Raw genomic sequence first — 24,594 nt, 5'->3', positions numbered from 1 at the left:
TTTGGTATGTACCTCACTAGACACCTGCAACAGCTGGAGAGGCCACAAAAGTACATCACAAAGAGGATCCTAAGCCTTAAACACATGTCCTACATGGACAGACTCAAAAAAAACCTCCAGCTATTCTCTGTCTCATACCGTCTACTAAGAGGCTATATCTGCTTGCCATGTCTGACCCAGCTCTGTTAGAAATGCTACAGCTAAAGAAATCTCAATCCCTCTGCACCACACGCTCCAGAGACCTCAACCTCATTACCACAATCAACAGAACATGCTGGAGGGACAGGTTCATAACCCAGAGACTGCCCATGCTCTGGAATAAACTTCCCATACACATCAAGCAGAGCACCTCACTGGCCCTCTTCAAGAGAAATCTTGACGAGTGGATGGGAAATAGAAAATTGACCCCAGGGATCGCTCCAGTGGCTGTACTTGATAGAGGCACTGGTAACTAACGTCAGATGGCACATCTACTGGCTAGGCTTGTAAAGGCTACTGGGCCGTTAGCCTAGTGCACACCTGTGAACCTAAGAACAGCTCCAGTTGCAGTATCTGCTCACTGTACTCCACTGAGTTTTTTTATTGCCCTTTACAACTGATGCATTGCAGAGTTTCATGGGTTTATAGGAGAATACTAAGCTAACTGACATGAAGGACCATTTTAAGCCTAGTCAGTAACCTGAAGTCAGAATCAAACCCTGTGTCTATTAGGTGAAGATCTTAACCGTTATGCCAGACCCACTCTTTGTGCCTTTCTCAGGATCAGTGTTACTCTGGTGGAATTTAATTCTTATTCTTTCAGTTCTTAAATCTATACTCCATCCACCAGCTCCAGCTGTACAAACAACTTGAATTTATAGCTAGGTCTTCACACTTCATCTTTTCTGTCTTCCATGAAACATGAGGTGGGATTAACTGAATGCTTATTCTCAAACAAGAACATGTGGTTAAAAGTATTTAGTAGTATCATATTAGATGAACTTCTAGTAAAATTCTTGTTTTCAGTTCTATTACTTAGAGTAATTTTAAGTGTTTTCTGAAAATAAGTATTTATGCAGGCACGTAGTTTCCTAAAATTTGTAAGTTGTAACCCTTCTCTCCGCTATACATGCACAGATAGGTTCTAGAAAAATAGTGTTCAGCTAGGTTAAGGAAAATGTGGTCTGGCATTCTGGCATTTTGTAGTTCTATTTATGTTGTCTTTTGCACTTCTTAGGAATAATTAGATAATTTTAAATGTTTAAGAAACATTTACATTTTTTGTAATATGTGCAGTGTTTAGTTTCAGATAGTCAACTTAGATCACATTGTGCAGTGAGGCAGAAGTTGTCACCCAATAGAAACCAAACACAAGTCCTCAATTATATGTTGGCTGTGTAAGTATACAATGATATGAATAGACAGACTTCCTCACATCTATTTCACTTTCTGATATATTCTAGAACTGAATACATTTTGCATTACTAGACAATGTGGTATGTAATTATTTGACTATGAAACACTGATACTGTTTATCTCTCACTTCAACAGTCCCAGCTATGTTAGAGCATGAAACGATTCAGGGAGTGTCAGGGGTGAAGCCTCCTGGTTTGCGGAAGAGAACCTCTAGTGTTGCAGATGAAGGAACCTACACACTGGACTCAATCATCCGTCAGCTCAACACTTTCCATTCCATCCAGTGCCAGCATGGCATGGATCCCGAGCTGATAAAGCAAGTCGTCAAGCAACTGTTCTACATTGTTGGTGCTGTAACTCTCAACAACCTGCTGCTGCGCAAGGACATGTGTTCTTGGAGTAAGGGAATGCAGATCAGGTGAGTATTCCTACTACCATAGATGGTGCATAGGAATGGAAGTGACCAGGGTAGTTCACAACAGCAGGGTAAAGAACAGAAACTGTGAGAGAACCGAGGACTGTACATTTACTTTTGAAGTGGTTGTCAGAAGTCCTCATCCTCTTGGTGGATGTCATACATGATTATCTTGAAACTTAATCCTGTTTACAAAATAGTTTCTGCCATCACTTGGCACTAATCCATTTCATAGTTGCACAGTCATCCCTGTGTAGATCCTTTTGAAGCAACTGAAATCACTTGGTCTGCAGTCACCTGCATGTAACAGAAAATGAATACTTGGTTTGTTGTTATTCAGTTTGTAAATGACTTCATAAAATTGCTTATTTCTGTTTTTATGTCAGCGTTTGTTAATTCATAAGACTTTCTGTGCAGTGAAGACGTGAATGTATCCAGGTAGTAGTTTGGGAACTGAAACCCAGACTTGCAGGATGTAAAATATACTGGTTATATGGTTAACTGCTAAGCTTTAGTTTCTGTGGTAAAGCATACTATATAATGTAGTCCTGGCTCTCAAGTATCCATCTGAATAGCACTAACTAAGACATTTTTTTGATCTTTAGAATAATGGACATAACCTAGGTGTTCTTTTAAGATCGTTGAGGAATGTACACTTACTGTGTTTCTTTGGGGATTTTGGGCTTTTAATTGATTTAGAATATTACATTTTTTTCTTTCAGTTCTGTGTATGGCAGCTTTTGGGTTTGTAGGCACCATTTGTTATGTGAAAAACAAGTGAGATTCAAGGCAACTTCAAGGTGTGTAAAGTGAGAGGGTTTCCATAGTGACAGGCAGTTGAGAGAAGTTATACTTTAGTAATAGATGGAGGCATTCTTTAATAGAAGTAAACAGCTTAAAATACACAGAAAAAATCTGCAGTATTTTATGGGGAAGAATCAATTGTAGATATGGCTTGTTGACCCCATACCCTAAAATTTATTCTGTTGTAGCATTATTGTCATGATGCAGATGGAACTGCAATATTTACTTTTTTCTTTTAACTTCCCATTGTCCTTTGTGTGTATTCCCAATGTTGCAGAAATCACATAACATTCAGTAGAAGACTGCTCCTAGAATGCTGCCATTCTTTTTATGCAGAAATACTCAGTAATAGCTTTTAACTTTATTTTCATCACAGCTTGCACCCTTGTTTCTTTATAGCTTTCTTGTTTTGAAGAGTTTCACCTGTTCATTGCATTTTTCACACTAGACATTTTAAGGCATTACTTTTTTTTCACTTGCCTCTTCTGCCTTGGATACAGGCCTTTTTATAAAGATGCAAATGTACATGGATTCAGCGTTTGATAATAAATGCAGTTTGTATTAGCAAGTCAGTAAAATATCTACTTTTCCTCTCAGAACTGAGCTGAAGTTTAAAACTGCAGTTGAGGGACCATGCATTATTTATTGAGTCAAACATTTGTATGTCATTAGTATTATAAAATAAGTCCATTCCTGACCAGCTGGCAAGCAACTTGCATACACATTATATATACTGATAAAGCAATATAATTAACAATTCTCTATATGAGACTCAGATCAGAAAATCTGGCATTGTTTACATTGCATCTTCAATATAAAGATCACAGTCTTGTTTAATTTTGTAATATAAGAAGAACCTGATTGGGCTGATCCTATAGTACATTTACATATCTACATCTGTATCTATCTATCTGTATCTCTAAATATATCTGTCTGGGTCTCTCTCTCTCTGTATATGTATATATATATATTATAGGTGTACTTTGATTCACTCAAAACTCATTTCACTGAATTTGAAAACACTCACACCAAATCGCTGAAAGCTCATTTCACTGAATCACATTTCACTGAATGTAAGTACTGTTGGGCAAATAAAACGTATATGCCCATTTCCCCACTTTAGTACGATCCTGGCGTTAGTATATATAGTTAGGGGGGTGTGGGGGGGCACAGCCCCCGCACCTACTTTTGGTTTTATATTGTTATCTTTCAGTGAAATGAGATTCATAAATATAAAAACTACGTAGGTGGGGGGCTACACCCCCCACATCCCCCTAGTGTGAGGTGCTGTGCCCCCCACACACCCCTAACTGTGTATATACCAACTCCAGGATCGTACTACAGTGAGTTTTCAGTGATTTAAGCTTTCAGCAATTTTTTTGAGGGTGAATTGAAATTCAGTGAAATGTTTTCAGTGATTCAAAGTAGACCCATCTGTCTGTATCTGTCTATATGTATATCTGTATCGATCTATCTATATCTATATCTATATATCTATATAAATGTATATGTGTATACATATATATATATATATATATATATATATATATATATATATTTATTTGTCTTTATTTACTGGAAAAGTCTGACTGGGTAATGCCCATTTTCAGCAGAGGGTCAGGGAGGAACATTCCATTTGCTTAGATTACATTATACTAAGTTCCAGTTAAACACAGAGCAGTTTCATTTATACATTCTAAGATTTTACAGAGGTGAAAGTTACTAAAGAAAAAAGCCATGTGCAACTTAGTGGATTGTACAGGCAGCAGTTATGTGTGTGTATATGTATATATATATATATATATATATATATATATATATATATATATATATATATATATATATGTGTATATATATATATATATATACACATATGGGATCCATACAGATGCTTGACTGCATCTTTCACCGAATCACAATTTGTTGTGCATACTTGCGCGAAAGTGCTGTTCACCGAAGCAGCACTTTCGCGTAAGTATGCTTGTTGTCCCAGTCGTACAATGGTGCGGTAAGGGAAAATTCCCTTTTCCCCCACTGTAGTGCGACCTTGGAGTGAGAATATTAAAGTAGGGGGTGTGGAGGGGGGCGCAGGGGGGCTTGCCTCCCTACATTCAAGTATATTTTGTTTTTTTTAACATACTGTAGCGAAAGTGCTTTTTCGATGAAAGCGCTTTCGTTAGTGTGTTCGGTGATAATGGATTCGGGCTTTTGAACTTTTGTTCAAAAGTCCTAGATCCATATATATATATATATATATATATATATATATATATATTTTTTTTAAAACCAGGTCTCAAAAAGTTGTTACTTTTGTTTTGAACACCTTTGTTCAATTAGCACTTGTGACATAGGCAAACTTACATTTTATATAAAAGCAATCAAACCATATTAATAAGTTGACATGTACAAATATTACACATTACATATATTGTTATATAATCAAGGCAATGTTACATAATTTCTTCAGTCTGTACCTTAGCTTAAACTTCATTCTTCCTGCAAAACATTTTTCAGCATGTATTGTTCCCACAATTTCCATTTTTATGTAATTTACTCGCACCCTTTTCTAAAGATTTCACTTCCTGTTCTTTTTAAAAGAACCATCTTTATTTAATTATCACTTATGACATAGGCAGTCGTACATTTATATAAATGAAAACAAACCATATTGATATAATCAGAGTTGCAAACCTTATACATCACTTATAATCTATCCAGTCACTCAGTCAAACATTGCATAGCTCATTCAAGTCCTGCCCTCTTTTAAATCTCATTCCTCCCCTGTATGTATTGTTCCTACAATTCCCATTTTTCCTATGTAATTTGCTCCAACCCTTTTTTAAAGATCCCAATTTCAGTTGTATTCTCTGTTACTATATTCACTACTTCTAGTACAGTTGGTTTAGACTTTGATTTCCATTTTCTAATAATTGTTTTTTTTTGGCAGCCACCATGATTAGACTCAGCAAGGCCTTACTATGTCTAGGCAATTCAGATTCTGTATCATAGCTCAGAAAAATCATTTCCGTAGTTACACTAATTTGCTCACCCCGTATCTCCACCAGAGTAGTCTGCAGGGAATCTTTAAAGTCTGCCAGCTCATTACACTCCCAGAAAATATGTACCTAATTACCTCTTTCTTCCCCATCATATCTCCAGCATTAGCTGTGTACCTGAGGAAATTTTTTCTGGAGTCTACATGGGGTATAAAATATCCATGTAAACACTTCCAAGCAGAAATCCTAAATCTTCTAGATTTTGTTGCATATTTTGGTGATATACATATATTCCTAATTGTTTCTTTGTGAATTGCATATCCAGTCTCTCTTCCCAGTCCTATCTCACCTCCTCTGATTGATTCTTATAGTTATCATGCAACATTTTATATGCTTTACTAATTAGAAGCTTCTCCTGTAGATTCTGCTAAAAACTCTACCAGTGCTGGTCTTTCATTTAGGACCCCCCTATTTCTTTCTTTTTGCCTATACTCTATCAGTCTTTGATAGGGAAGGCAATCTCTAACCTGCAGTCCAAATAAATTCTTGGCATCTTCCCATTCTGTTACCTTTCCTTCTCTAGTTGTTTGCTCCCTAGGTTCCTTTGGCAGTTTTCTGCAATAAATTTCATCCCCCTCTTGCCTATTGTCTGTACCCCTAATTGCAGTTATCCCTATCATCAAAATCTCCTTTCTCCGTTCCCATGTTGGCTTAGTTCTTAGAATACTTTCTGCTACCTTATGAATATAATATTCTGTATGATTATTGATATTCTCCTTAAAGATCTGCATCCAAAATCCCAGTCTTTACTTGTTTCTTGAGCTTCCCCACTGTTTCATCATCATCATCCCCTTCCATTTTGAAGTATTTTATTTTTATTTATTTTTTTTACATTTGTTTACTGGGAAAATCCGACTGGACACAGGTCCTTTTTCAGTGGAGGCCCAGGGAGAAAAGCTCCACACAAGATACAATTAAGTACAGAATTAATAATGCAAAGTTAGTAAAATTGATATACATGCAAGTAAACAATGTCAGCAAAGCCACAATAATAAAATATGGGAAAACATAGTTACATGTAGGACAGTGGATATACATGGAGTATAAGTTCATATATACATAGGAGCATTGGTTACATCGGTGATGGCACATATTGAAAACATAGTGTACTAGTGACAGTCACAGCAATGTTGAATTTATAAAGTTTGCTGGACATAACAGTTATGGCTGTAGACTGAGCCAGATGTAAAGTAATGTTTGATGAGATGGAGAGGCAGGTGCAGAGACCAGGAGGGAAATAGCAAGGAAAGATTCAGAAGAGAGACAGTATACAGAATAGGTAGTATAGATGGGAATAGAAGGTGGGTAGGTGCCTTAGGTGATTATGATGAGGTCAGGTCATAAGGACATTAAGAAATGCACAGTACTGCCAGTGCTAGGAGATGAGAGAGAGAAATGCAGTGTGCTTGGTGTCTAAGTGGCTGGGGTGGTAGAGAAAGAGGGTTTCTAGTCCGGATTGGAGCAAGGACATAACCAGTGATTTTTTTAAGTGTGTTTTTAGCACAGCTTTGAAGTGGTTGCATAATTGTGTAGAGGTTATTGAGGGTGGGAGTGTGTTCCATAATTTGGATATTATGCAGGAGAAAAGTGCTTCCTCAGTTGAATTCTTGTCTTTGGGTACTTGAAGTTGATTTGTGCTGTTGGAGCATAGTGGTCTGGTGGTACTGTAGGGCTGGAGTAAATTTTGGAGGAATGGGACTTTTAAGGGGATTGCTCACTAATGTGAGAAAGGGAGAGTTGATTTAGGTGAAGGAGTTGAGGGAGTTCGAGCCAGTCAAGTTCAGTAAGTGATATGCAGTGGTAAATGCGATAGGTAGCACCAGTGGCAAACTTGGCTATTTTGTTGTAACAAGACTCGAGTTTGTTTAGGTCAGTTTGTCTTAGTTTGGTAAATATTGGAGAGGCATAGAGTAGGGTGGAGATCGGATAGGAATTGGCAACTGTGATTTTGGCTGTTTTGGTGAGGAATTGTTTATTTCTGTAAAAAACCCCTAGTTTTTTTTATTAACTTTTTTATGGTGAGAGAAATATTAATGTCAAACTTGAGACATTTGTCAATTTCAACACCTAGTAGTTTTGTATGTTCTGTTGGGGAGATAATGGTGGTGGTGTTGGCTGTTATATTAAAGTGTGAGTTGATTAGTCTACATGTTGAGGGCTGGAAGATGAGGAGTTCAGTTTGGGTTTAGTATTAACTGGGCATTGGATAGCCAGGTTTCTATAGAGGTAAAGGCATCCTGAGTGATCTTTTGCAGCTCGGGTAGGGGTTGGGCTGAGCAGATGATGGTGGAGTTGTCTGCGTACTGTATGAGAGAGGCTGTTTTGGTGGCAGTATATAGATTATTGGTGAAGAGTGAGAAAAGTAGGGGTGCAAGTCTGGATCCTTGGGGGACACCGAGTGAGACAGGGAGTCATGGAGATATGTCATTATGCCAAACAACGGATTGTAGGTGGCCAGTTAGGTAGCTATGAAACCAGTCAGTAACTGATTGGGAAAAGGATAGATCAGAAAGAACAGCGATACGTTATTTGTGCAAGACCATGTTGAAAGCCTTGGATAGATCGAGGAAAGTTACAGAGGAGTATAAGCTATTGTCTTTATGCTGAAAGATAGTGTTGGTGAAAGAGAGTGAGGCGGTAGTAGTAGTGCTATGGAATGGTCTGAAGCCATGTGTGCTGGAGAGGAGGTTGTTAATCAGCAGGTAATCTAGGACTTGAGAATGAATGCATCTCTCAGGTGTCTTTGAAAGTGGATAGAGGATAGCTGTTGGATGGTAGTTAGAGTATTCGGTGGAGGGACCACCTTTGTGGAGGGGAATGATGTGGGATACTTTCAACAGTGTAGGGACATAGCATTCTGATATGGACTAGTTAATCAGGATAGAGACTGGATAGCCTAGGGTGTCTGCTGCTATTTTAGGTCTACACAGAGGAGATTATTGTCAGCTAGTTTAGTTGGTTTAAGTTCTGATAGAAGATTTTTTATGTTGGTGGTAAGAACTGGGGTAAATGAAAAGGTAGTGGGCAGTTTATTAGGAGTTGATGTGGGGAGAGAGGGGGTTATGTTGTGTAGCTAGAGGTTGAATGGTTTCTTTGAAGGGTTTGTTGAATGAGGAGTCTATACTTTCAGATGTGGGGAGATTGTTAAGTGGAGGGGTGCCAACTTTACCTGGGTGGAGATTGGAGTTTATGGAGGGCCAGAATTGTTTGGGGTTGAGTTTGGGAGGAGTTAAGGGAGGACTGATAGTAATGGGTTTTTTCCTGCTTTATTAGTTTTTTTACTTTATTGCGCAGTTCGAGGAATTTTTGTCTAGCAGAGGTGGTTTTAGTTGCGCGCCAGTGATCCCAGGCTCTGTCTCTGATTTTTATTATTGATCTTGTGGATTTCTGTAGCCATGGGGAGTGCTGGGCTTTGACTCTGGTATTTCTTATGGGGGCATGAGTATTTAAGATATTTAGGAAACTGCTGTTGAAGAACTGAACTCTGTCATCTAGATGGAAGTACTTTAGAGGGGCCCAGTTACAATATTTAAGGGATGAGTTGAATGTGAGTGGGTTAAACTTTACCTTGTTACATATTTGCCGATAGATGATGGGTTTAGCACAGTACTGGTGATGTTTCAGTAGGAATGTTGGGGTATGGTCACTGAGGCTGTCAGGTAGTCAGACAGCTAAGCTTGATTGAGGGGTTTTATTGAGTAGTATTCAATCAAGAGTAGAATGTTAGAGTTTTTATTTATCCAAGTGGGTGACTGAATAAGTTGGGAGAAACCATGCAGGTTTATGTGGTGGGCTGGATGGTGGTGGTTGTTGCAGGATAACCATTCGATATTAAAATCGCTTAGAATTATGGTTTCACGGGGAAGGTGATGGTTAGCCCAACTGAGGAGGTTTTCCAGTACAGGGATGTTATCACCAGGTGGGAAGTAGCATCCTATGATGTTTATTGTTTTGTTTGAGTTTAGTTTGAGGTTGGCATATAGGATTTCTTCATTACCAATTTGTGGGACCGATATGCATAGGATCTGAATGTTTAGGTGGTATTTAAACATAAGAGCAACACCACCCCCTTTCTTAGATAGCCTATCTACACGAAGTATGTCATAGCCTGCTGGAAGTATTTCCTCGCTGCTATTGTGAGGTTTGAGCCAGGTTTCAGTCAAGATGAGTATATCAGGGGAGTATAAGGCTGTGTTGACTCATGCCATATTATCGATGTAATCTCCTATTTTCTGTTTAGCATTCTGCAGCTGCTCATCATCTTGTTCTGTGAGATTCTCCCTATTCTACACTACTTAAACATTTGTTAGTCCCTCTAAATAATTATTGGTGTTTCTTAACCATATTTTCTTTTCTTTTTTCCACCCTATTTTTAAATTCCACTTTAATTTTATCCCACTTCCTAAATGTATTTTCAGAAGAAATTTCTATCTTCTCTAATAGCGCTTGAATAATTTCCACTACTCATTCCTTAAATTCCTCTCTTTTCAACAGATAGGTGGAAAAGCCCCAGTGTCTCATTTTTATTTCATTACCCTGTATTTTTATTTTAGTTATTATTGGTGCATGATCTGAAATTATTATTAAGTGTGTATAAAGATCTTCAATTAAATGCCGATGTTCCTGTGAAATGTAAATTCTGCCTAGCCTAGCCAAGTTTTTGTATCTTGGAGAGTATGTAAACTCACTCTGAACTCCTAGTATGGAATTAACATCTTCCATGCCAAATCATTTCTTAAATTTCTTCAAAAGTCTACCCTCCTTTGTTATATGTTCCCTTCTGGGCCCCCCCAAATGCATCTTCGCTGCTGCAAATCAAATTCCAGTCCCCGCCTATAAGTAATATTCCTTGCTGAAAGTTGATTATTTCTCCCAAAATTTTCTTAAGCACAGTTATAGCAGTATTAGGTTGAATATAAATGCATGCCAAGGTAATCCTTCTCCCTTGCCATTAGCCCCTTAGTAATACAAATCTACCATTATTATCTGTTTTATCCTCTTCTATCACTACTAGAGCTCGCTGTGCAATTAATACAAGTACTTCTCTTTTATTTTGTCCCAGGTGTTCCTCTCAATAAGCTTTCTTTATTAAATTCACAATGTTTAGTACTTTCCAAGTGTGTCTAGTATAGCTTAGCTATTTGCACTCTGCATTTTTTCATATAGTTCACTACTCTTTCTTTTTTTGTGTTATGTATTATTTTGTATTATCTGTGAGACCATTGAAATTTAAAGACATAACTGAAAGCACCATTTTATTAAAGTTATTATTACCACCTTTTATGTATAGCAGCTTTTTGTTAAATGTCTAGTTCCAGCTTTTGTGTTACATACATACACTGTTTGGGAGGTTGAACTAGTTTCTTGTCATATCCATTTCAGCCTATATCACATCTTATGTTTTATTGAAAGCCCTGAAACAGAAAAACAAACACACCCACAATACATCATAAAACCTATTAACTTGATACTAACACACAAAACTATGTACATCTACCCTCCTAATAGGAATAGATGTCCCAAACTGTCAGCCACACACATAGACTTGTGTTAACCTAAAAGAAAGGTTATCCATGCTAAGATGCATGGTGCAGCCTATAATTCTACTAAGTGCTTATATTTATTTGCTAAAAAAGCCTTGTAATATTCAATATTCTTTTTCATTTATTTGATTTCCTCTTAAAACGTGTTACTAGGTCAAGGTAAGGGCACCTTAATCCAGTAATTCCCCCATGCAAGAATGAGAAAAAGCACATTCATTTTTCTTTTGCCATGCTCTTTTTTAACCAAGCTGTTTTTTTTATCTTTGCAGTGCCTGCATTTCTTAAAACTGAACAAGAAGAAAGAAATAAAAACAGGAGCACCTGTTTACAACCATATCCCTATTACACTTAAAAACAACTGAGAAAATGTTATTTCATAGCATAGAAAGAAAATCATACACTATAAAAATAGTACCATTAAGAAAAAAATGTTTTACTTAGTTAACTTTCCTCCCTCATCTTCCTCTCCTCTATTTTTCCGAACATTAATGACATCCTATAACTAGTCTAGTCCAGATACAGATTTACTGTATCCAGGACTGTTTTGTAAGTTTCAGAGCCCCGCAGTCCTTTCTGTGTTGGAGGGAAGCCTTCTAGCTTATTAGTGGGAGTGGTAAGCACTAGGTAGCCTATCTACCACAAGAGGAGTGGTTTCTGGTCCAGAAAATGTAGTTTTTGCCCGTTTGGGCATTTTTTTTTCATCCCTTGCAACTTTCTGGTTTAAAAGCCCATGTTTGCACACTGTGCAGCGGTGCTCAGCTGAGGTAAACTATTATCTGTGCCAGAAAGTCTACTCTTCAATTTTCCCCTTAGAATGTGCTTGTTCTTTTACTACTTGCACTTCAATTAGCGTAATTGGCTAGCACCTTAACAGGCCTTTGTACCATTTATTGTAGCACCCTTAGGTGCTATCAGCACTAGCTGTTCCTACACAGCAACAGCACCAGTACTTATTAGTTATGACCACCCATCCTGATATGATTGTAGGGCAATTTCCTGTGCTTTCTCCTGCTAACCTGATGCACTTGGGCATTCTGAGACAGTGTGGCAACTGTCTAATGTACACAGACAGCCCTCTCCTTTTACCTCCCAATACTCATACCTGTCAGAGATGCACTTATATCACCAAACTGGAAGCAGTGCATGCTCCAACCAAGACCAGACTAGCTGGTCAAGAGGAGAAGGTCAACACCTGCAACTCACTACATAGAACACACAGCCCTCCAAAACACCAACCATCACAACCCACACATAAAAACACAGATCATGTACCCATGTTCGCAGAGACTCTCAATAAAAAATTATCCAAACAGAGACCCCTGAGACAGAAACGCACTCAATCACCACAACACAACACCAACCCTAGAACACAATAGCTCACCACTATAGTGTGGCCCTCAACCCAAGCCCTTAAGGCAAAACACTTTGCCCAATGCACTAATCATAGGAGACTCAATTGTGAGGCACACTGATGTCCTACTCACTAGGTTGAACAAGGAGAAGGTGACAGTCAGTTGCCTATCAGGTGCCAGGATCTGCCACATAACGCATGCACTCAGGTCACTCCATAACAAGTACAAATGTGACTCAGTCATTGTCCATGTGGGTGTGAATGACCTGAGATTTACCTCCCTGGACTACATGAAAAGAGAAGTGATGGAACTCTTGGATTATGTGGCCCAGGCAGGTATGACCCTAGCCCTGAGCAGTATTCTACTATCAACCAGAATGATAACACGGTACGAGCAGAAAATGATTGACTTCAACAATTGGCTAAGTTTCTGGTGTCATTCTAAGGGGATTCAGTATCTGTCTGCCTGGGACGACATGATCAACAGACCTTGATGCTTTGCCAGAGACAGCCTGCATCTGTCACCCCTGGTATTCTGTGTACTGGCTATGGCTTTTGCCACATCTATAGTGCCTTTTTAGGCAGTGTTCCAAAGACCAAAATTCCACTGTAACAGTTACAAACAAATGCTGAGGGTCATGCTGCTCAATGCCAGAAGTCTAAATCTCAAGATGCACTCGCTTGAAGCTCTCCTGAAAATGGAGAATGTTGACATCTGTGCTTTAATGGAGACCTGGTTTAAAGAGGCAGAAAGCAGCCCTGCGCTCCCAGGCTACATCTCATTCCATACCTTTCAGTCCCAGAATATGTCTGGAAGCTCCAAAGGCGGTGGTGTCTCCATATTCATAAAGGATACGCACACCTCTAGACTGGTAGCCCAGCATAATGCATCCAAGATACTTCAGGTACAACTAATACTGGGTAAGACGGTGATAGAAGTCATAGCCTGCTACAAAACCCCAAACATGTCCCCAGACTGTCACTCCCAACTTCCTAATCACCCTGGAATCTATCAAGGTCCAACCCAATACTGTCATACTGGATGACTTCAACTACCCTTCCATCAACTGGGAAAACTATTCAAGTACCAATGTACAGGCCCAGGGCTTTCTAGAATTTATAATTTTCAATGCCCTGGACCAGCTCATTCTGACCCCCACTAGAGGAGGCAGCATCCTCGACCTGGTTATCACCAACATGGGAGACTATTTTTCCACACCTATAGTCATTTCCTCCCTGCTTAAATATGACCACAAACTGATCGCCATGGAAATTTCCATCTCACCTACACCCACTGCTAAGGTGACCATCCTTAAAAACTTCTCTAAAGCCGACTATGGGCGCCTAAAAACAGAGGTGGCTAACTTCTTGGCACCCATGCCAATGGAACATAGCTGCATGACTGCCGAATCCTACTCCAATGCACTGTACAAGCATGTACACAAATGCATGGACCTTGCCATACCAGATAGAACTAAGACTCTCTCCTCCAAAAAAGGAAGCCAATCTGGTGGTCCCCAGCCATCAATAAACTCTACAACAGAAGGAATAAACTGTTGCAGAAAAAAAATGAAGTCACAGGACTGGAAAACCTTTCTTATCAGTCTCAACAAAAAGTTGAGATCCCTTATCAAATCCTCTAAAGCCAGCTACGAAGGCAGAATTGCAGCTAACACCAAAAACAACCACAAAGCCTTCTATAGCTGTATCAAAAACCTCAAAGGCAGTACCCAGATTTGCTCTGAGTTATTGCACAATGGCACCTCCTATACTGAGCCAACAGATATAGCCAACATACTGGCCAACAAATTCAGTGCCAACTTTACCCCTCCCCCCAAGGGCCCTATCACAATACCAGAAGAAAGCCTGGTACCCACCATTTCTGCAACACAGGTAAAAGCTGGATTGTCCAAAGCCAAGAATACAGTGTCCATGGGACCTGATAATATCCCTGACTGTGTCCTACATGAGCTACAAAATGAACTGGCACCACATCTGTGTGCCCTGTTCAATCACAGCCTTAACTCGGGCTTTGTCCCTAACAAATAGTGCACTGCTACAGTCAATCCCGCTCCATAAAGGGCGAGCAACTACACACCCTGGAACTGTCGCCTTATTAGCCTGACTAGTCTGGTATGCAAAGCTATGGAGCGCATCATCATGGACCTGCTTAACAAAGATGTAGGCAATCTCCAAACTCTTGACCCCCACACAGTTTGGCTTTGTCCAGGGGAGATCCTGCCTGCTGAACTTCATTGACTTCTTTGAGGCAGTCACCAAGGCTGTGAATGAGGGTAAGTCAGTGCATAATGCCTACCTCAACCTGGTCAAGACTTTTGATACCATTCCCCACTCGGGTATCATTGAAAAACTCACCAAATGTGGCATCAAACCTTACTTCACAAGATGGGTTGCAAATTGGCTTACAGACCCACAGAGTGAAAGTTGCGGATTCCATGTCAGACTGTCGATCAGTCACGAGTGGAGTCCCACAGGGCTCAGTCCTGGGCCCTGTCCTGTTTGGCATCTACTTCTCAGAAGTCTAGGCAAACACAGAAGGACTTTGGCTGACCAAGTTTACTGATGATTGCAAGTTAGGAGTCATTATCAACTTCCCAAGTAATGGAGACATCCTACAAAAGGCCCTCTCTGAGACCAGTGGCTGGTGTCAGAACCATGGCCTGAAGCTTAATGCCAAAAAATGTGTTGTTATCCCTTTGGAAAAAAACTAATTTCCCACGAATTACCATGTTGATGTGAGTCCACTGAACACTGAAGAGATCAGGTCAGCAGCCACCTCAGCTTCAACCACCCATTGCTACTGTGGTCAGAAAGTCCTTCTACATGGTACATCTTGTAACCAAAGCTTTTGCATCCAGGAAGAAAGTGGTCATCATCCATCTGTAGTCATCCCTCATTAGACCAATTATCGAATATAATGCCCCATTTGGCATGTACCTGACCAGACACCTACAGTAGCTGGAGAGGCCACAAAAGTACCTCACAAAAAGGATCCTAGGCCTTAAACACATGTCCTACATGGACAGACTCAAGAAACTTCAGCTGTTCTCACTCTCTTATCGTCTACTTAGAGGTGATCTCTACTTGACTTACAAAGCCATGTCTGACCCAGCCCTACTTGAAATGCTGCACCTAAAGAATTCCTAGTCCCCCTGCGCCACATGCTCCAGAGATCACAGCCTCATTACCGCAATTGGCAGAACATGCTGGAGGGACAGGTTCATCTCTCAAAGACTGCCTGTACTCTGGAATAAGCTTCCCATTCATGTCAAGCATAGCATCTCGCTGGCCCTCTTCAAGAGAAATCTTGACGAGTGGATGGATAACAGAAAGTTCACTCCAGGGATCATTCCAGTTGCCCTACTGGATATGGGTGTGTGAACTAACACTGGGTAGTACGGTACCTGGGCAATTTCTTTTGGGCTAGGCTTGTAAAGGCTCCAGGGCCATTAGCCTAGTACACATCTGTGAACCTATGAAGTAGGTCATATACTTACTCCCACAAATCCAATAAAGTCCAATATTTCCAGCTTTTCTTGTTCTGTCATATTTCACAAATATAATTATTGCACTGTAATCCCACATTAAGTTACTGGTTTTATTACCATTCATCTCCATCTCCCAAATCCTGTCTCTGCTTGATTTCCAACATACTGTCAATTCTTCCTAGTCTACTCTCATGCGCCCTTTCTTTTCTCCAGCATTTTCCATTGAAACATTGGAAGAGGCTTCACTGGCACAGTCTCTCTGTGGTTATTACCGGAAGAGCAAGAAGCAGACTCTCCTTCTGTTTCACAGCTCAATTTTTGTAGGACAAACTTTTGTATTTCCTCCTTAGCATGTACTTCATCAAAAAATGATTTTGTCCATCCAGGGAAAAATATTTTGAAGTTAGCTGGGTACAGCAGTTTGAATGTCATGCCTGCGTCCTGACATTTCCTGAATAGTGAAATAAATTTACTCCTCTTATGTCTGGTGCGTAGTGTGTAATCATTCTCCACAAACACTTTGCTGTGTTCCACTTTTAGCACTTTGTCCTTCTGCCACAGTTTTGTCAGAGTCTATTCTTTCTGCTGGTAGGATTGTATCTTTACTATTAAAGGTCCAGGTTGCTTTCTCATAGCCAGGTTTGGAGCATACACACAATGTGCCCTTTCAGTTAACTCCTGCTGTGGAATACCATTCCAATTGCTTATTTGTGCTTTCATAAAATTAATACACCCTGTTCTGTCCAGCTTCTCTGGTATAGCAGAAAATCTCAGGTTTTCCATATGTACTCTGTTCTCTAATTCTATTTTTTTTAAACATCTCTTGTTGTGCAGTCTCATATTCAGCCAGGTTTTTTTTCATTTCGATCTCTGATTTTTGCAGTTTTATCACCTTATCTGAATATGTGTTTAAAGCTTATTCCATTTTATCCAGCCTTTTGTTTGAGTTGATATAATCCATCCGTGCTTTGTTTATTTTAACCAGGTTTGTGTGCAGTTGTCATATGCTTTCCTCTAGGTTACTGGAAGTAATGTCTGGAGCTTGCACTGTTTTTTTTTTACTGAACATATACAGTCCTTTTCCCAGTCAGTGGTTTTCCTCACCTTTGTAGCTGATTTTCCTTCAGGTCCTCCATACTTCCTTTTTCCTGGCATCCAGGCAGTGGACTTTACTAGCCAGTTACTGAAATTTACCTGAGAACACAGAAGTCCACTGGTCTTTTCTGTTGAGTTTCTGTTTTCAAACTGGGAGAGCTAGAATTAAGCTGTTACTCATTGTACAGCTGTCTTGGAATTCCTCATGTGTAAAAATAGTTTTTATGTATTTATTTAACATTTATTTACCAGAAAAGTCCAACTTAGAATGAAGCCAATTTTCAGAGGAGGCTCGGCGAGAAATGCTCCAGGCGCATGTCTTTGTACGTGGGAGGAAACCAGAGCACCCAGAGAAAACCCACATGAATGCAGAGAAGACATGCAGACTTCACACAGAAGGCCCCCCAGCCGAGAATTAAACTGGAGAACCTCTTGGTGTGATATGACAATGCTACCACTGCACCTTTTTGTCATTCCAGTGAGAGGTTGAGTGTATTCTGTTTAAGGAGAGTTTTTGGAGAGTATCGTATGGTGAACACATAGTCTCTACCTTGAGATGAGTATGTACAGGACCAGGATTAGTTAAAATGTTGTTTAAGAAGTGGTTTAAAACTATTGAGTTTGTTGGAGAGTTTTATTTGTGTGAGGATACCATTCCAGAGTTTAGCAGCATATTGCGAGTAGAGTGAGTTGCCTGCATCATTATTTGAATTACTTTTAAGTAATAAAAATTTGTTACTACAGCAGAGGTCCCTTGCTGGACAGTAGGTCTGTAATAGGTTATGTAATGCAGGGCATTTTTCTGGATGATGAATGAGTTTGTGTGCTGTAGTTAGTTGTGAATATGTTAGGTAGTTGTGTAGTTCAAGCCAGTTTAATTGCTTTAAGCTATGACAATGGTGGGTCCTATGAGGGAGATTGGTGGCAAATTTAGCTACTTTATTGTAGCAGGAGGCAAGTTTCTTTGAGTATTGTTTAAGTTTGCTAGGATAGGAGTGGAATATGAGAGGGTCGACAATAGGAAGGTGGTAGCTTGTGATTTTCTTGCAGTATCTGTAAAGAATCCATTGATTGTATAAAGGGAGCCTAGTTTCTGGTGAGTAGATTTAGTGATATGCAGGATATGCTTGTCATATTTGACATTGTCCTCTATTGTAACGCCTAGAAGTTTACTGTGAGTTACAGTTTCAATGACAGTATTATGGAAAAAAAATGCTTTTGATTTTTGGCAACTTTTTGAGATTAAAAAGCATTAACTTAGTTTTCTTGGGGTTGAGTTTGAGGTTTGATTCTTTGAGCCAGGTTTCTACAGAGGATAAAGAAATTTGGGTAATGTTTTGAAGCTTATTTGTTGTTGAAGCAGCACATATTAATGTTGAGTCATCCACATACTGAACTAAACTAGCATGGTGAGTGGAGGTCATTAATAAATATATTAAATGGGAGAGGACCCAGGATAGAGCTCAGAGGGAAACCTGTAGAAACTGGTTATGGCTTGTTGCCTTGTAGATATGTAACTAACAAACCACAACAAAGGAGTATTGTGAAAGTCCTATTGAGGAGAGTTGACTGAGCAGTTGATGGTGTGAGACAGTATGAAATGCCCTTGACAAGTTTACGAATATGGTGGACATAAGCAAACCATTGTCTCTGTGTTGGTTTATTATATTGATAAAGTGTAGTAGAGCAGTAGTGGTGCTGTGCTGGGGACTAAAGCCATGTTGTGTTTCTGAGAACAGGTTTTTTGAGGTTACATATTGCATCAGCTGTATAGGGATGCATTTCTCTAATATTTTGGAGAGAGGGAGAGAATTGGTATTGGTCTGTAGCTGTGCCACCTATATGCAGTGCTGTGATATAGGATTTCTTCCACAGTCTGCTGTGGACCTATTAGTATGGGCACAGGAAAGGCTATGACTTTTGTGGTCATTTTTAGATGGTCTGATGGTAGGTGGTCTACAGCTGTGGAAGTAGTTTTTATTTAAGTGTCAACTTTCTTATGAGCTAAGTAGGTACTGGACTAAAATTGAAGAGCTGTGGTGTCACTTTTGTGTTAGGACACGAATAAACAAATCTTCGTGGGTTCTGTTCAACAGCTTTATTATATACAAACATATCACTACAGAGGCTTACTGATTAAAACTTAAGTAACTTATATACAAACTAACAACTGCAATCATGCATGCTCACTCTCTAGCTGCTTCTACAAAATGGCACTAGGGATTGCATGTGTCTGGAATTTATATGTGCACATACAGCCTCGCATGCTTCTTAAAGATATATCGCACACACTTTACACTCTGATCTATATGTGGGTGGTTTTGATTGGGCAGGGGGGGCAGATATATTAGTGTCTAAGAGAGATAATATTTGTATAAAGTAGGGACTAAACTGTGTGGGCATAAAATCTGTTGGATTGTCTGTTTTTGAAGAGGGAGTGATGGTCTTGCTAGGTTGGAGTAGTTTGTTTAATGATGACCAAAAAAGGTTTGGGTTAATGTTTGTCTTGTAGATTGGTATAGTATCTTTGCTTATCCTGTTTGCCATGGAGTTTTGCAAGGTTTCTAAGATGTCTGAATTGCTGGAAGGCATTTTGGGTTCTGTTTTTATACCAGTTTTTCCAGCCTTTATCCCTTTTTGTCATGTTTTTTTGCTTCTTTTGTCAACCATGGTGTGGGGTTGGACTTTACTGTTTTATTATGGACTGGTGCTAGATTATTTAAGGTCTGTAAGTATATGTTACTAACATGTTCTACAGCATATCTAATGGCATTGTTCCAAGTACATTCCAGTTATATTTGTGTTTCATTGAAAATATATTTGCTGATATTGGTTGTATTTCATATTTGATTTTAGATAATAAATTTACTTAGATTATGGCGAGTACTAATAGCATGTGTTGGTATGTGGTCACTTATGCTGAGAGGCAGCCCTCTTTTGTCAGTTTTAAGAATCCAGTCTAATGTTGCGTGCCTCCCTGAAGTTTTATTGATTCTAGTAGGTATGGTTATTAATTGTCTGAAATTGAACAAGTTTACGGACTCAGTGGGAGTAGTGGAATTTGAGTTGTCAGTCTGTATTTAAGTCTCCAAATATTAGAGTTTCATGGTTAATTTGCTGGGATATCCAGTACGGGATGCTTTCAGCAATATCAGTGTTATTCCCTAGTTGTACATAAATTGCCATATACTTTTCCTAGTGTTGATTTTTAGGAGTGCTATTTTAGAAGTTCAGTATTGTTAAATGTGGGTGTCCTGTGGAAGTAAGGTGATGGTTAGGGAATTTTTATAGATGATTGCTACACTACCTGCATGCTTGTTTTGCCTGTCATGCCTGAATATATTGTATATGGGGGGGGGGGTGATCTCCTTATCCTTTATTTATTTATTTTAACCAGGTTTCAATAGCATTGACTACATCAGGAATGTGTATGACAAGGTAGGCATGTGTGTCATGGATTTTATTGCACATACTTCTTAGGTTCATATTTAGTAAGGTGAGTTTGGGTTCTCCTTTTTGCTGAGATGTATTAGGTGACTGGTTTATTTTGGGGTTGGAAGTGATGGTTTTATGAACAGTGGGGCTTGGGTTGGGGTGAATATCTCTGCTAATTTGGTGAACTGATATTTTATAGAGGGAAGAGTGTGGCCAGTTATATTTTGGTCTTGGTTTGGTATTTGATTGTAAATTTGGATTCTTAGTTTTGCAATATTTATTGATAAATAAATCAGATATGGTTTGTTTATAGAGATAGGGTGTTATGGAGAAAGGCAAGCTCGGTAGCTCTTGGTATTCTTTGTTAGGCTTGGTTGAAGTTCTAAGTATTTGAAGGAGGTGGATTTGATAATTGGTGATGAAGGCAGTGAGGAGGAATAGTAAAATAATCTGAGTTAGGAGCATCTTATTTACCTTGGGTTTTATCTTTGTTGTAAATAAGGATTAGAAAATGTTAGGAGGGTATTGGGGTTGGTTGTAGAGATGTAATTTGATAGTTATAGGGAACAAGGATTAAGACAGTTTGAGAGAGAGTCTTTGCTAATAAACAAGAATGAGTGTTACTGTGTGGAAGCAATTCTGTTGATTGTTTTCTTCTAGAGGGAATTGATGGTATTGGTTTGAGGAATATGCAGATGATGCTATGGAAGTATAAATGTAGAGTATTAGGGGAATAGGGGAGCAGAGTGAGCTCAAGCATAGTGAGGGTGAACGGAGTGGGTTGAAAATTTGGCAAAGAGATAGAGGGGAAAAAAAAGCAGGCAGTAACTTAAACAGCCACAAATCTGCTGAAAGAGATAAGTAAAAGGAACAATGCAGTTTAAAAGGCCTCTGAGCTAGTAGATGAAAGTCTTGATTTTTGTTGCTCTATGATAACATTTTAATAGGAGAGTTGGTCCACTATCACCTTGACCTGACTAATGATAACAGTAAAAAATTGCACATGACTGTTTGAACAGCTGTATAATGTAAGGAGGTTTCTATGGACTTTGAAATGCAAAGTCCAAAGGTCACGCAACCCCCACACAGATCAGCAAAACAATGAGAAGAAGTAAGCCAGAATGTAGTAGTGCAGCTGTGAAAAATTACTGCCTCAGAACTCAAAGTGGTTACACAAGAAGAGAAAACTTAAGGATAGGAGACAGTTGACTGCTAAAAGCAGTGAATTGATGACAGTTAAAGAAAGTGCCAGTGGGACTGCTGTTGTCTAAGAAGATGGAGCTATTACAGAGGACAAAGCTCTTTGTTTTAGGCTGCCATAATATTTATAATTTTCATAAAAATATAGCCCACAGAATAATGTTCAAGGTACAGACTTCACTATTACATACATATTTATTTGCTTACAAGGACACTTTTTATAGCAAAATAAAAATGCAATAAAGAAACAGTTGAGTGCAATGAGTCAATGTAGACTGGGCACAGATACTAGCTCAGAGCTGAAAGTGGTTTAAAATAACTGTCTCAGGCAAGGAAAAATAAAAAAGGAAGGGGGTAGACCAAAGATGACTTCCTTGAAGGCATGCAGTCCCACTAAAGAAAGACAGGAGGATCTAAATAATAGGAATGGCAAGTCTAGAAGAAGTGAAGAAAATATAAGAGAAGGAAGTAGTTTGAGTAAGAGTAGTATGAGTAAATGTCAGTGTCTGTTAGGAAGTAGATGGATGATATGTGTTTTGGGGGCATGTCCATAAGAAATTTGAAAGTTGTGGGATAGACACTATTAACATCATGCACTGCATATCTGTTACATGCCAGACATATGATTTTGTAACAAAATGCATGAATGGCAAAACTTCTTCCAGTGTTCATTGTTCTTCACATCTCTTCACTGGAATGTACATTTTTATCATTTGTTAAACTGTGTGGGTGAACTGATTCACACAGAGCCTTTCCAGCAATGATTTTGATACCCAAGAGGTTTAGAGTAACTTATTTAATGTGCAGTATGCTGATGGGAAGATCAAGTTGGGTACAGCTTTAGACTTGAGTATGTTTCAACTCTTTCCACTGAAGAATTATCTGTACTCTACATATTCTTTTAGAGGTCATCCTTGAATACAAGTCATAATAAAAAAATTAAAATAAACAGCACCTCCAAATACAAGCAGCATCTTAAAAGAGATTGACTATTTGTTCTGATGCCATATAACAGTATTATCTAAGTAAAGGTTTGCTTTTTTGTTTTTTGGATTAAATGAGGTAAATATAAGAGCCTTCCAGTTTGACATTATATGGCCATTTTAAGGTAAATGACTACCTAGGTAAGAGGTCCTGTGCTCAGTGTTGAAAGTGTTAGCTCAGTGGAGAGAGAGTTATGGATGGCTGGATTACGTGCCTTTGGTAAGTCTGTAATGCAAGTTATGACTGGACCATTGTCTGTATTGTTATAAACAAGATGGATATGCTGTTTGTTCCCTCCTCCTTTATGAAATCCATGTTATTAGATGACTGGACAATTACAGTGGATATAAAACGTGTCCTGTTAAAATTCCAGGTTTTTGTGATATATAAAAAAATGAGACCACAATAAATCATTTCAAAACTTTTCCCACCTTTAATGTGACCTATAACCTGTACAATTCAATTGAAAAACAAATCTGTTTGTGGAAAAATATAAAAAAAAACAAAAAACAGTGCAATAAGCTGGTTGCATAAGTGTGCATAAGTGTTAAACGAATACTTTGTTGAAGCACCGTTTGATTTAATTACAGCAGTCAGTCTTCTTGGGTACACAGCTGCCATCAATTAGAGAGACTGATTAACCCCAAATAAAGTTCAGCTGTCCTAGTAGTATTTTCTTGACATTTGCTCAGTTGCCTGCTACAGCAAAAGCCATAGTTCACAGAGAGCTTACAAAGCATCAAAGGGATCTTATTGTTGAAAGGTATCAGTCAGGAGAAGGGTACAAAAAAATGTCCACAACATTGGATATACCAGGGAACACAGTGAAGACAGTCATCAAAAAGTGGAGAAAATATGGGACAACAGTGATGTTGCAAAGAACTGGCTGTCCCTCCAAAACAGATGAAAAAACAAGACAAAAACTGGTCAGGGAGCCTGCCAAGAGACCTACAGCAACACTGAAGGAGCTGCAGGAATTTCTGGCAAGTACTGGTTGTGTACCACATGTGACAACAATCTCTCGTATTCTCCATATGTCTGGACTATGGGGTAGGGCTGCAAGATGGTAGTCTTTTCTTACACAGAAAAACATCCAGGCCTGGCTATAATTTGCAAAACTAATGCATCATTTGTCTCAGAAGCATGTGGGAAAATGTTTTATGCTCTGATGAGACCAAGGTTGAACTTTTTGGCCACAATTCCAAAAGGTGCATTTGGCGCAAAAACAACACTTCGCATTACCAAAAGAACACCATTCCCACAGTGAACCATGGTGGTGGCAGTATCATGCTTTGAGGTGATTTCTTCAGCTGGAACTGGGGCTTTAGTCAAGGTGGAGGGAATTATGAACATTTCCAAGTACCAGTCACTTTTGGCCCAAAACCTTCAGGCATCTGCTAGACAGCTGAAGATGAAGAGGAATTTCACCTTTCAGCACAACAATGGCCCCAAGCATACATCCAGATCAACAAAAACTGGCTTTACCAGAAGAAAATTAAAGTTTTGGAGTGGCCGAGCCAGAGCCCAGACCCAAATCCAATAGAAAATCTATGTGGTGACCTGAAAGGGGCTGTGCACAAGAGATGCCCTCACAATCTGACAGATTTGGAATGCTTTTGCAAGGAAGAGTGGGCAAATATTGCCAAGTCAAGATGTGCCATGCTGATAGACTCCTTCCTAAGAAGGCCGAATGCTGCAATTAAATCAAAAGGTGCTTCAGCAAAGTATTAGTTTAAGGGTGTGCACACTTATCCAACCAGCTTATTGTACATTTTTTATTTTTTCCCCTAACAAATCTGTTTTTTTT

The 24,594-nt window shown here is 39.1% G+C and overlaps 1 protein-coding gene across 14 annotated transcripts in view; it reads left to right on the top strand.

The window, feature by feature from the left end:
- Positions 1 to 24,594, top strand: part of MYO5A (myosin VA) — a 4,204,798-nt gene that overhangs the window by 4,071,640 nt on the left and 108,564 nt on the right. For all 14 annotated transcript variants that reach the window (XM_044078829.1, XM_044078834.1, XM_044078828.1 and 11 more), the window contains one exon: positions 1,531 to 1,813. In XM_044078829.1, the coding sequence (XP_043934764.1) occupies positions 1,531 to 1,813 (283 nt within the window). The remainder of the gene's footprint in view (positions 1 to 1,530; positions 1,814 to 24,594) is intronic.

The sequence above is a fragment of the Protopterus annectens genome, chromosome 7.part1, assembly GCF_019279795.1.
Source record: "Protopterus annectens isolate FY-2018-M chromosome 7.part1, PAN1.0, whole genome shotgun sequence".
Lineage (NCBI taxonomy): Eukaryota > Metazoa > Chordata > Ceratodontiformes > Protopteridae > Protopterus > Protopterus annectens.
This window is presented reverse-complemented; position numbering and strand designations above follow the sequence as displayed.